The sequence below is a fragment of the Chionomys nivalis genome, chromosome 5 (genome assembly GCF_950005125.1).
Source record: "Chionomys nivalis chromosome 5, mChiNiv1.1, whole genome shotgun sequence".
Taxonomy (NCBI): domain Eukaryota; kingdom Metazoa; phylum Chordata; class Mammalia; order Rodentia; family Cricetidae; genus Chionomys; species Chionomys nivalis.
In genome coordinates this window covers 61,091,247-61,105,333 of record NC_080090.1, presented here as the reverse complement: position 1 = coordinate 61,105,333, position 14,087 = coordinate 61,091,247, and the positions used below count along the sequence as shown (strand labels likewise).

Below are 14,087 nucleotides of genomic sequence, written 5' to 3'. Positions count from 1 at the left end.
GACAATGGGCTCCTTAAACATATTCAATGTCAAGTCAGAAAAAAAAAAAAGAAAGAAAAGAAAAAAACTAAAGAGCCCAGCTTCTAATCAGTGAACATAGCTACCAACTGAGCTACTCATTCCATATAGAGTTTAGGGTACCAGCAATGAATTCACCAATATCCCCTAATATGTAGCAAAAGAGTGTGCAGGTTTGGGAGTTGTGGTTTTAAAGCTGAAATTTAAGTCACAGATGCATCCCAAAACCTGCTGGCTTTGTTTTGGAGATTTATCAGAACCCACTGAGACCTAGATGCTGAGTGAAAATTTCTTGGGCAAGAAATAATGTATGACCAAGTCCCATGGACAAAGCCTGGTATATTCAGACATGATAGATGAACTAAAGAGTTAAATCTCAGCTTCAGAGTGCAGAAGTGAGGTCTTGTGATAAAACAAAACTGAAGAGAAGAGAACTAAGATTCTTAATACCCTATGCAAGGATGCTACAAATGTGTGCAGCTTGCAGAGTATGAAGGCTGAAGTCCCCCTCTAATGTCAGGTTCTGTCTGCCTTCCAGGGTACATTACACCGGGCTACACTGTCATTGGCCAGTTAATATTAATAATTACTTACTTACTGCCACAGTCTCTGCCCCCTGCCAAGAGGAAATTTTACCAGAGAAGAGAATACAAGTGCATTTGCTTCCTAAAGGCGGGGGTGGGGAAAGTGCCAAAGGGAAAGTAGCCAAAGTGGAAAACAGCATCTTTACCAATCCAAGACTGAAGGGGTTGCTTGTCTAGACCCCATGGGCACAAGCTAATCCTGCTGAGCAAGTCTGGGGGACACTGAAAGTCCACATGACAGTACACCAGGGCTGAAAGAGTTAGAGGCTAATTTCCTTTATGCTGCTACCATCCTTTCAGCTTAATTGACAGCATCTGCATTTTCCACTTAGCATCGTCCTATTCTGAGGATGCACTGATTGTGAGTTTTCTGTGCCTTCTCTGATGGACAACAGAGTTTTTGGCTTCAAAGTAGCCTCCATCACTAACAAACATTCATCTAGCCCTGGGGTGACCAAGATAAAGGAGTCACTCAAGCGGGTGCTTATCTAATGGTCTGGGAAATAGTTGAGATGCTAATAATAATAATCAATAATTTTTTCCCTTTTATTGAAAATAGTTTTTTCTCACATAATATATCCTGATTATAGTTTTCCCTTTCTTTACTCCTCTCGATTCCTCCCCGTCATCATTATTATAGAATAGATCTGGCCTCAAAACCTCCTTTGATCAAGATGCCTTTTCTTAGGTTCATATCACACATGAGCCCATTCCAATCTTTCCATCATGTTAATAGCTTCCTGTCCTCTTGTCTCTGGTGTTTGCACAAGGCTCTGGGGGAATTATATACAAGTCATATGGGAGAGAAAAAATATGGATACATTATTTATAATTTGCTGTCTCCTGAAATTTCATCCAAGGTCTACTTGTCTTTTAGAGACATGAATTTAAATGAGGAAACAAATCTATTCCCCGCAGAGCCACAGGGACTTGGTGAAATGATCTTCTGAGAGGCAGATTTCATTGTCTCTTTTAATACTGTAAAAGGCAAACAAGACTTGCGGTAAAGCTCATCCTCAGAGACAGTGAACACTATAAAAGGGTTGTCTTGACCTTGAGGTTAAGCGAAGAGATAGCTAGAGATGAGTAATGAGGAGGTTGATGTTTTGTTTATTTTGCTTTTGTATTTTTATTCTTTTTGTATTGCCTTTGCCCCCTGCTATCTCCCTTCCAGGTCAGGCTGCTCTGTGACTCTCTCCAGGAAAACTCTGGGGTCTCCTTTGATATAATACTCAGTTTTTTAGGTTGTAAAAATGAGTGAAAATTGGCAAATCCTAGACTCCAACACAGTGAGTAGTGGATTCTAGAAAAACACACATGGTTACCAGAATTTCTATTGGAAAGGAAAGCCTGTGTTATCTGCAAACCAGGGCATCATCTGCCCCGACTTCCACCCAGGAGCTGCGGGATTTCCCACTGCTCTGCCACTTAAAAAGGGGCAGGGAGACAGGGCAGACAGACAGACACACACAGAGGGAGGTCTGCCTTCACGCTCCTCTGAGATCTGACTGTGGAGAAGGAACTGGCACCTAATCATACCGTAAGAATATACCTTCCCAAGCATGTCTAAATGTCAGATCCAAGGCTTGTATTACTTAAACTGCCCACTTTATTGTGTTATCAATATCAGCCTTCAGCGAGGTCCCTGTTTGCATTCACTCGTTTATTTTCTTTTGCCCCAGCTCTTTTTCTGTCATCCATATACAGCCATCCCAACATATCGAATGGGTAGCCTTTGAAGAACATATTCTTACAGAATTGTTTTGATTATGAATGATTTAAAGGTGTGTAAGGTGTTTTGTATTATATAACTCATTACAAATGTTTGCACTTGGGCACTTTTAGATTCGTCAGTCTTTTACTTCTAATTATTGTAAAATATTACTTGATGTGTGCCCATCACATTTGCCTTTCCACTCTCTCAAAGACGGGCATCACATTGTCTCCAGCCTTTCACAATCCCAAATGGTGCTGTAGTATATATCCTCAATGTATCCACCTATGGGCCAGGGAAGCATGCAGAAAATGAATGGCCAGGTACAGGGTATGTCGTTTAAGTACTTACAGATTGGGTACACAGGAATGCCCTTGTTCTCTGGAAGCACACATCAGTCCTGATGACTTGACACAGTCCAGCCTTGTCCAGCCTTGGAATTTTTGACAGTCAAATAAGATTGATTCATTGTATTTGGTAACAGTAAGTTTGAATTTAAGTATCTCTTAGACTTTTTATGTTTAACTTACCTGTTCATACCATTTGCTCATTTTTTAAAATCAGGCTTCCTGGTAATATATATTATCCAGTATTACTTGAGCCGCTAACATCTATGGTAAAAAGGTTTTTCCTGTCAATAGACCCCAGAGCTATTTTTCGATATTCTTCAGTTCACTTTGTGATTTATTATCTTACTTAGTCTATTTTATGTGTGGCATTCATTTGGGATACTGTTTCATTTTTCTTTATAAAGTTAACCAGTTTTGCCAGCATCATGCACTAAGTAAGCCATCTGTTCATTGATTTGTGATGCTTTCCTGTATATTAAGTTCATCCATACACATAATCTGTCTCTGAACTTTGAATTATCTATTTTATTCCATGCTCTATTCATCTGAGGTTTTTTTTTTTCTCTCAAAGCCTACACTGTGCGTTTATATCTAGAGTTAATTTTAATACATTTCCACATGGTAAGATAAGTTTCCTTGGCTCCCGTTTTCAAGGTTTATTTGGCTATTTGATGGCATTGAATTCTCCATGGGTGTCATGTCATCTGAATTATCCCATTTAGGTATGAAGTCCTCCAAATTAAATTTATACTAGAATTGCAACGTACTTATAAGTTAATTTGAGAAGAACAGACATCTTTATGATGGTAAGTTATCCCTTCTAAAATGCATAGACTATGTCTTCATTTATTTAAAGAATCCATATGTTTCTCAGAATGTTAAATTTTCCCCCATAGCATTCCAGTGTTCTTGGTTAATTTCTGGAACTTTTATTATTTTTATTGCTTTGTGACTTGTACCTAATTAAAAAAATATTTTCTAGTTGATTATTGCTGATGCAGAAAAATACAATTGATTTTATATATTGATCCAGCATCTAGCGGCCCTGCTGACTTTCTTACTGATTGTAATTATCTATTGTTTTTATTAATATTTTAGGTAAATATAAAGCTGGGGAGATAGTAAAAGGAAAGTGTTGCTTGATCTGCCCCTATGAGGACCAGTTCCAATCCCCAGCGCCCAAGGCATTGGCAGGGTTGGAGAGTGACAACCCAAGCCTGCATCCTGTCACTAATGAGACAGAGAAAGGAATGTCAGGGTTTTTCCCAGCTAGCCGGTCTAGGTGAATACAGGAGTTCCAGGGTCAGAAAAAGTAAGGTGGAGAGTAACAGAGTTAGCTAGATCTATAGACAAGTTTCATTTCTGTACTCCACATTAACTGGATCCGCTGAAGCTATCCGTGACAGTGAGGTGAGTTAACCTTGACTTGTTCACATTCTTGAAAGGAGCACATTTAACACTTCAGATGTATAACCTCACTAATTCCTCATTCACCGACCCTCTTCAGCACTGTACTTGCTTTCTAAAATAAATACATAATTGGCTAGCCACAAATAAACAAAAATATTACTAAGACTGGTGGTATGAAACATTCATTAAGTTATAGAGTTTTCTTCTACTTTAAGTTAGGTTTTGTGATGAATTTTATCAAATGATAGTTTAATAAGTCATGGTTTTTATACTTCTTCTTACTAATGAGGTGACTTACATTGATGGCTTTTTAAATATGTGATTTACTATCATTGACAAAATTCACCTGAATATGTTTTTTATGCATACAGATTTAGTTAGCTCTATTTAGACATTTTACATCTATAATCGTAAAGAAAATTAGCATGTTTTACCAACTTCATGGGGAAGTATTTCCTATTTTTATTTATTTTTTTCTGAGACAGAGACTCACCGTGTATCTTGTGACTGTCCTGGAACTCACTCTGTAGAGCAGGCTGATCTCAAACTCCCAGAGCTCTACCTGATTCTGCCTCCCAAATACTGGGATTAAAGGCGTGTGCCGCCACACTTGGCATCTACTGTCTTTCCACATTCAGTATGACCTTCAAGTAGACTGATGCCCAATGTCTGTTGACTTTGTTCTGTAGGTGACTGCATTTTTCTGTCTGGAATCTTTTAGAATATGGCTGGGGGACCATGTGTGCTCAAGTGCATTCATAAGTATGTGCACATCTGTGCATGTAGAGTCCAGAAGTTAACATCAGGTATCTTTTGGTATGTGGGGGGTTGCTTTGTTTTGTTCGTTTGTTTTAGAGACAAGGTATCTCTATGTAACAGCCTTGGCTGTCCTGGAACTCACTCTGTAGACCAGGCTGGTCTCAAACTCAGAGAGATCCGCCTGCCTCTGCCTCCAGGGTCCTGGGATTAAAGGCGTGCGCCACCACGCCCAGCCAGGTATCTTCTTTGATTACTCTTCTAGCTTATGTTTTGAGTCTGGGTCTCTCACTGAAGAGCTTGCCAGAGTGGCTGGAAAGGCTATCCTGTGATCTCCAGGGGTCTGCCTGTCTCTGCTTCTGCAATGCTGCGATTATGGACGTAGGAAAACATGGTCGCTAGGTCCTCGTGCTTGTGTGGCCATCCCATTAAGCCATCTCCCCAGACCCGTATTTTTCTCTTTTTGACAGTCTTATAGTTCATTCCATCTTAGAGCCCTTTTATCTTTTTATCTCCAGTTTGACATTCAATGAGGCTTTTAAGTTGGCAGCATTTTATCTGTACTTCTCACATTTGTCTTTATTATTTAGTTAAGCATTTCCTTCTATTTGCATTTTCTTTTCTTTTTGGAACTTCTATTAATTGAATGTTAGACTGTGTGTGCTGTACTCCAAATCTCCTAGTTTGCTTCCTCTTTATTCTTTCCTCTTTTCTTGAGGTTCTCAGTCATATATTCCAATCCATTGCTCATATTCTAACTGTATCTAAATCCCTTTCTAGTCCTTCCTGTTGCACTATTATTTTAAACCTTATTATCCAAATTAAATATTTCTGCTGTGTTTTAATTTCTTAGTTTTTCCTCATGGTGTTGCTATTTTTTCTTACCCCTTTAAATAAAGTTAACTTCCCTAATTAGTGTTGTTCTGATAAACTGAACTAGGTAATCAATGTCATATTGATTGTGACCGTCCTTCCAGAATAGCCTTGTCCCTCAGTGCATGGATACTTGGGTTCGTAAGCCTGTGCTCCTTCGAGGTTATCAGACCCTCCTTCTGGTAGTGGATGTGATCAAGAAAGATCAATTGCAGATGAAACTGGCCAGGCAATGAGTTCTCTGTGGCAGCATAGAGAAGAATAGATTTCAAAAGTATCCTACAACCTGTGCTGTCCCTTTTAGTACTGTTTGGTCTTGCTGCACATTTTAATAAGAATAATTCTGTCCTTGCTGAGAAAGCTGAGAAATTTATTTGATTTTACCTCTTCTGTTTCCTGAAGAGGGTTGTATAAAACTGATCATCATCAAATTCTCAGTCTCCTGTCACTAATGATGCCACACCTGAGCCTGGAGAGTCTTTGTAGTTTGAGATTTTTAACTTCAAAATAAGCTTTGAAGAATAGTCGCGATACTCAATACATTATCATATGTCACCTTGGGGGACCTCTAGTAGACGGTGGTGTTCGAGGAGTGGTCCCTGTCATCCATGTTGCTGAACTTATTTAAATAGAGTTGTTGCGCTACTGGGCAGAACGGGGACGTGTGGCCGCCCTTTGGGGAGGTTGTAGGTCTCATTGAGCAGTGCTACTATTTACTGTGGCTTATACGATGACCTCATAAGTGCTCCAGAAAGAACTTATATCGAGCTTATATATCGCTAGTCACAGGATTTGATTTGGCCCATTTTAAATTGTATCATCGCCAATGTTTACAGAAAAATCTAATTTTGTGTCCTCTGTCGTTATCATAGGGATGGGTGTTAGCGCTCACACAGCACTAAACATCTAATCAATACCGACGGGGTAGGTACTTGTTGTCAGGCTCTGTTCTGAATGCTAAGGACAAAGTCGTGTTTGACATGTCAGATGCCTATCCCTGTGATTTTTTTTTTAAGTAATAAAAGGAGATTTGTTATATTGACTTACATGATATAGTCTGGGAAGTTCAACAATGACTGTATCACAGTGGAGGGGTTAAGAATTTATAAAATTTTTACTCAAAGGATGGAGGCACCAAAAAAAAATATCCACACAAACAAAAGGAAACTAGCTGGTTTAAGCAATGCTATGTCTGCAAAGATAAACAGTAGGGCATCGCTTGCCTTCAGTAGAATGTCTGTCTCCTTACACAGCATGATCTGGTTACTGGTATCACATCCCTCCAACCCAATGCTTGTTTGCTGTTAGCTAAATCTTTACTTTTCCAAAGGTCTGTGAATTTCCACATGGCTGGAGTACCCTTCTCCACAAGATCAAGGGGGATCTCTGTCAATTCCTAAAGTAAGAAAGCTTCCTGATTAGCGCTTGTCAAATTCTACTCCATCCCCCAACCTCACTTCTCAGCCCCTCTTCACCAGCTGCCAGCTTCACAGCATACCCACGTTGATGCCCTCCTAACCTCCCATGTCTGTCTCTGTCGCAGAGCACTAAGAACTTGAGATCTCATTTGTTTCTTCCACAAAACCATGAGCCAACCGAAAGATGTCTTCTCTCCCCTTATATATCCCCACCACTTATCCTGGTATTTAGAAACCAAGACACACTTTCCCATGTGTTTGTTAAGTGAATAACAAGACAAGGTGGTAAATTTGAAGATTCTCTGAGAAAGTCAAAGTGGAAAAGTAAGCTCATATGAGCTGATTGACAGCTAGGCTCTGTCCACAGACTTCGGCAGTACCCCAAAGTTTTGTCAGTTACTTTGCAAATATGGGTTGTTAGTTTTAACATAGTGGATGATTCTGTGGAGAAATATACATTGTTCTGCATTTACTGAGAAACCTGCTGTCGCCGCTCGCAGAGGAACACTCTGATGTCACAGTTTTGGTTCTGATGCTGAGTCCATCAGGCTGGACGGCAGGCGGAGGCTCTCTACAACGATTAGGCTGAGCCCATCAGAGAAAGCAGAAGGTAGAGCTCTCTAGAGCTATTGTGCTGAGTCCATCGGAGTGGACAGCAGGCAGAGGCTCTCTAGCGCTATTAAATCTGACCATTTTAAAGACTGTGTGTGCCCAAGGACACAAAACAAGCGAGGGCTGGAAAGGGACAGAGAGAGCTCTTCCGCTCACCCCCCACTGGCAAAGAGCCATCCGAGTGCCCTGTGTGTTGTGAAGATAGCTGCTCTCCACTCAGCGTGCAGCCTTTGATGCCCAACACAAACCAATTTCAGAGCAATTCTTCCGGTGAATGCCCTGGGCCTGCGGATCACACAATTACATCTAGAAATACTTAACCAGGAGACATTTCAGCGTACTGATCACTTGGCATTGCTTTCCTTCTAACTTGGTAAATCACCATAGTCTGTGCTTTTAAGAAAAATGCTACTTTATTCAGTCAGGCTTAAATTATTGCACCAAAAGGAAGAAAAGCCTCCTAGGTTATGTGCACGGTCAGAAAAATTATTAGGATGATAAGTTTTAGGGTTAAAGGTGGGCCTCTGATGAGATGGCATCCAGGGAGCAGAGGGTGCCTGTGATCAGCCCCGATAATCCTCGAAAACATACAAGGTCACGCTGTGGACATTGACCCAAGAGGTCAATCAGAGCATGAGAGAGTTTTTATAATTGCTAACTGAGCCAAAGTCCAATACCTCCAGAGAAACATGGTGACATGGTAAAGGCTGGGTCAGAAGGCTTACCCTCAAGGTGAAATAGCCCCTCTCCTCTTCACCCAAACTGAAAGTTGGAATGTCCAGAATGTGGTTATCGAGGCAGAAAGAACATGAGAAGGAAAGGGAGAAAGAGAGAGAAGAGGGGAGACAGGGAGATGTGTGTGAGAGAGGAGGGAGAGAAAAACTTCATTATCCACATAGTCATCTGGATCTAAGCAGGGAGGGCTGGCCTAGAAGCCTCCAAGGTACCATCGCATTTACTCTCTCCACCTCTTGGATTCTGAGAAGAGAAACATGTAAACTACAGATAGCAACTCTATCTGAAGCACTATGGTAAGATACTGACCTCTGAGCCTGTCTCCCTGCTTGACACTGTGTGGTGGAGCGGGGATGGAACACCGGAATCTGAACAATAATGAAGTACATGACTTGAGAGCTCTCAGCAAGCCTCTGCTTTCTCTTGGCAGAGTAAAGGGACTGGTAGGTTGATCAGGACTAGTGGGTTTGAGACAAACTTGGGATGCTTTCAAGGCTGGAGCAGGATGGAGGGAAGCTTCATGCCACATCTTCTCCAAATTCCCAGGGACCGAAAATCCCAGGTTGCTGCTTCTGATCATCTATAAAAGCAAAATGCTTCTTGATTGCCTTTCCCACTAATGCCATAGACGAAATTACAGTAAATCGAATCTCTTAACAACCAGATGGCCTTGTAATTTGTCAAGGGTAAGGCAAGTGCACCCAGCAACCATGCATCAACCTCCCACACACTTGGACAGTGCCTCCACCTGCCAGCTTACTATGGGAGCTCAAAAGAAGGAGCATATGGCCTTCCTCTCCCAGGACTCATCTGAGACCTTTATCCCATCCATCTTTGGCATCCCTTAGACGCTTATTCCTTCAGCTGATCTTATTCTTATCTTCCAACTTTAAAAATAAGTAAATGGTTTGTGTGTGTGTGACAGCTACTTAGATACTTAAAATTCTCCTTCCCCAAAGCAAACCATTTTTATTTTATCTTAATTTATTGCATGCACCTACAGTAGGTCTAACTTTAGAATAATTAAGAATGGACTTGATACCCTCTCAAAGTATCCTTAACATAAATTTTAGTCATTATCAATGAAGAAGGAGCTTATGTAAAATTGTTTACTTCTATAGTCTCAAATTGAGTTTGATTTTATATGTGTATTTGAATGAGTTGTTGTGCTGGGTTTGGGGGAGAGATTTTCGTGAGGGATCCATGGAGTACTGAAAAAAACGAGTTTTGTCTCTCTAAGAAACTGCTTTCAAGACCAGAGTCAAAGATAGCCTAGCTTGCTGGAAACAAGGCCAGTGTCCCCAAAGCAATACAGAGAGGGGACAGAAGTCATTCATGGCTGTCCCCAGAAAAGAAACTAACCTTCAAGGAGAGGTAAGACATGAGTTTTCAGAAGGTCTGGGACATGCCATAAAAAAAAAGTCAATAGCTCTTCTCCTGTGACTCCTGAAATCAGTTTTGAAGGGAAGCATTTAATTGGAACATATATTGTACCTGCAGTATTTTGTACCTATACATCAAATACAAAAATCACTTACTCATTACATAGATGAAGGTCCTCGACAAACTGGAGTATAGGTTATATTTTTTTAAGGTTTGCTTTTTAAAGACTTCATATTTTATTTGTATATGCATGTATCTATATGTGTATTTTTGTGTGTGTATATACACCGCATGTACGCAGGTGCCCACAAGGACTGAAGAAGCTATCAGAGTCCCTGGGTCTGGAATTGCAGACAGTTGTGAGTCGCCTGAGGTGGGGCTGGGAACCAAACTTGGGTCTTCCGAAAGAGCAGCAAAAGCTCTTAAACACTGAGTCATCTTCTCCATCCGTGGATGGATTCCTGGTTTTAATAGATTTTACAGTACACTTGATGTGGGTTCTGAAATTTTGAGTCTTGTAATCTTTCTGAGCAGTTTTCCTTCTCTGTTAAAGTAAGTGTCAGATCTCTATCAACCTGCCTTTTTCTAAAGTTTCTCACAAGAATTAAACAGAAAAACAAATTCTCTTCGTAAAGCATGAGTTTTACAGAATCATATCACCAATCATTGGTGTGACTATTCTTGAAAGTGCCCTGTTCCACCAACCTTTGGCAAACCTGTGGTAGCGATCTGGAGTATGGTCCTCGGAGTTAACATATCTCTGGGTCAGGTGGGTTGGGGGTGGGGACTTGATGAAGCCCAGTAGCCTCTTCCTAACACAGAATGTTTTACAGATAACCTATGATGGGGACTCTCAGGAATTTTAGTGTGCCATCTTCCTTGTGTGACATGCCCTGCCCAAGCCATCCACTGTCCTGACTTTCCAAGTGGCAGGATGTCACAGCTGTAGTGTGTAACACCACCAGGAGGCGCTGTGTTTGCTGGAACCTGCTATCTGGCTTCAAACTCTCTTCCTGTCTATCTCGGTTCCATATAGAAACATAGCTGTATCATGTGGCCGTGTTCTTCACTGGCCCAGAAGCCCACACTTACAGAGCTCCACCACGCCTGTGGCAGGCTGTGCCTTTAACTTGCCCTCTAGGCAGGGTCCTCCAGTGAAGACTGCTCTCGGCTTGCCTGATAAGCACAAAACTTATCTCAGAGAAAAGTGCTTGAGGATTTAAGATTCTCTTACAGCTAATTAGGTATTGTTTTACAGATTGGGTTGTTCCTTCTGAAAGATGAGCTGCAATTTACTTCCCCTGCCCTCTCCTTAAATTTAAACCGAACTGTAAAATATGGCTGTTTGATTGTTTAGTACAATCAAGAGATTGCTTTGCACAGGGAATAGACATCCATCTCTATGCTAATGCTGAGCTTATTTGGGCCCTCCTTAATGGCTACCCTGTGGATGACAAAGACTTTGTTCAGATGCCGTTCATTCATTGAAAAGGTGGTCCAGATAGTGATCTACTGGCCCGTCTCTGAACAATCAGTGGCATCATCTTGCCTGCTGCAAGGGAGAAGACTTTATTACCCCCATTTTACTGATGAGGACGTGGATGCTCAAGACTTTTAGCTTTTAGTCAAGCAAACTGAGAAGAAGAGAATCCAGACCATAGACTCAGCCGTTAGTCCTCAGAGCCAGCATGCGTTCAAGTTTCACACCCACGCATCATGAATTTTACTCCTGATGAAGTACCAACCATAAGACTCTTTAAAACATCCTCTGACCCAAGGGCCCTTGTGTATAATGGAGAAAGGAACCATTTTTTAAAAATTGCCTTGGGGCTGATAAGATGGGCAGCAGGTAAAAGGCATTTGCTGCCCATGCTTAGCAATCTGAGTTCCATCCCCAGGACCCAAGGTGGAAAGAAAGAACTGGCTCCCTCAAGTTGCCCTCTGACTCCAAATGGATGCTGTGGCACGCATACACACATGTAATAAATCTAAAATTTTCAATTGCTTTCTTCTGCAGGGGGCCGGCTGTTCTCTCATCCTCAAGACTGTGCCCAGCACTTGATGAATGGAGATACTCTGAGTGGAGTTTACACCATCTTCCTCAATGGAGAGCTAAGCCACAAGCTGCAAGTGTACTGTGACATGACCACAGATGGGGGCGGCTGGATTGTAAGTACATGCTGTAGGCACATCTTCAGGCTTCTAGTCTCCCTGAGGATGGCAATGTTACCATCCTTTGAACTGTCCTTTTCTCTACCCCCTTCACTTGGGTCTTGGTCTCCTCACTGCCTTCAAGGCCCTCATTCAGGAGCCCACTCATAAGCAGAGAAAGGAATGACCACTGTTCGTTTGTTCCATTTTGTTGCTATGATAAACACCACGACCAAAAGCAGCACAGGGGAGAAAAGTGTTTGACTTACACTTTCAGTCCCTAGTCCATCATTGAGGGAGGTCAGAGCTGAACACAAACAGAAGCTAAAGCAGAAAGCACAGAGGAAAGTTACTTACTGGCTCAGTGGCTTATGTTCAGCTATTTCTTATATAGCCCAGGCCCACCTCCCTCAGGATGCTGCTACACTCAGTGAGATGGCCCTTCCCACTTCAGTCAAGATAATTCTTCATAGACATGGCTACTTGCCAATCTACTGGCAGCAATTCTTCACCTAAGGTTTCCTCTTCCAAGGTGACTCTGTATTGGGTCAAGTTGACAATAAAAACTAAGCAGGACACATACGAAGGGTGCAGTGGCCTATCCCAAACAAGGGATGTGAGATGGCTGCCTTCCTTGCCTTGGGCACCTTCTGCAAACCAAGTGAATGCAGGGGCTGCTGGGAAAAGAAAAGGAGTGAGGCACAAAGATCCTGCTTGCCCTGGAGCTAAAACCAAGAGGAGGCAGCCACCTCACAGAAGCACTTTAGCCTCCCATGGTGAGGTAGCTAGTTTCTTAATCTTAGAGGGTAGCATCTGGTAGCTCAGATCTGGACAGAATGTGGATGACCCTCTAGTTACAAGAGCTGCTTTTGTCTTCATCCTGTTCTGGATCCCAGATTCTTCCCCAGAGCTGTCATAGCCTTCAGGGAGCAACAGTGGTTGGGAGAGACACTACTTGCTGACACCACCTTCTCTCATACCTGATAGGCCAGTGCAGAGCAGAAGAAACAGGGCAGCTGGAGATGCTAGCCACTACACACTGAGCAAGTTCCTGAAGCTGGCTCTAGGCAGAGCAACAGGGGTTGATTGGAACAGAAGCAGCCCTACACCCCCTCCCCCCCATACACACCCTTAGCACTGACTAGATACAGCACCGGAGCTTTAATGCTCCACAATGGGAAGGCTTGGAAGAGTTAAATGTTGACTACATGCATAATACTCTGGGGAGACATTTTCTTTTATGTTTCTGACATATTTGTGCCTCCTTCTTAAAGCATAATTGGAAATTGAAGCCAAGGCTGATGTATTGGAGGTTAAATGAAATTAGCACTTAAACAGCTTGGGAAGTGAATGATAGGCAATTGCTTTGCCTGCAATAAGATGATGACAGTGACTGCGTGATTTGAAGTTGGTCCCAGTCCTTTGGTGAGAAATGCTTTCTGCTACTCTCTGTGGTGCAAAAAGATTAATTTGAGAATCAAGCCCATTTCCCCTGACTATTTGTAGCTTGATTTGTATCCTGAATCTTTTCTATATTGCAGGGGTGCAAATTAATGTCGATATCACACCCTCGGCCTATTTGTCAGGGGCATCAGCACTTCAAGAAAAGGGCTCTGAGCATCCCCTGCGAAAGCTACCACGGAAATATTAAGCTCACTTCTGAAATGGTCCTGATGCTAGCCGATACAGTCATATGGAGCGTCTCCCCTCTTTTCCTTCATAGGTGTTCCAGAGGCGGCAGAACGGCCAAACTGATTTTTTCCGGAAATGGGCTGATTATCGCGTTGGCTTTGGGAATCTGGAGGATGAGTTTTGGCTAGGTAACACCCATTTTGTGTTTTCTCTGCACAGGCTGCCCTGGGGTTCTGTCCATCTCTATCCCTTCTGTGTCTGCCTGGGATTGTCAGAAGTGTGTGTCCATTGAGCAGTTGACAGCATGTGAATTGCTTTTGTGCCTCTTGCTCCGTTTGGCCCCGCTATTGATCTGTTTTTATCTGACTGTGGTGTTTTCCTCTTTGCTCTGTCTCTTCCCATCCTCATTAATAGTCTTTTATGCTGATGGATCTTGACATGAGGCAAGTAC

General features: G+C 42.2%; 1 protein-coding gene across 4 annotated transcripts in view; it reads left to right on the top strand.

Moving 5' to 3' along the window:
• Tnr (tenascin R) overlaps positions 1 to 14,087 on the top strand; it is a 406,965-nt gene that overhangs the window by 376,107 nt on the left and 16,771 nt on the right. For all 4 annotated transcript variants that reach the window (XM_057769771.1, XM_057769770.1, XM_057769768.1 and 1 more), the window contains 2 exons: positions 11,871 to 12,022; positions 13,728 to 13,824. In XM_057769771.1, coding sequence (XP_057625754.1) covers positions 11,871 to 12,022; positions 13,728 to 13,824 — 249 coding nt within the window. The remainder of the gene's footprint in view (positions 1 to 11,870; positions 12,023 to 13,727; positions 13,825 to 14,087) is intronic.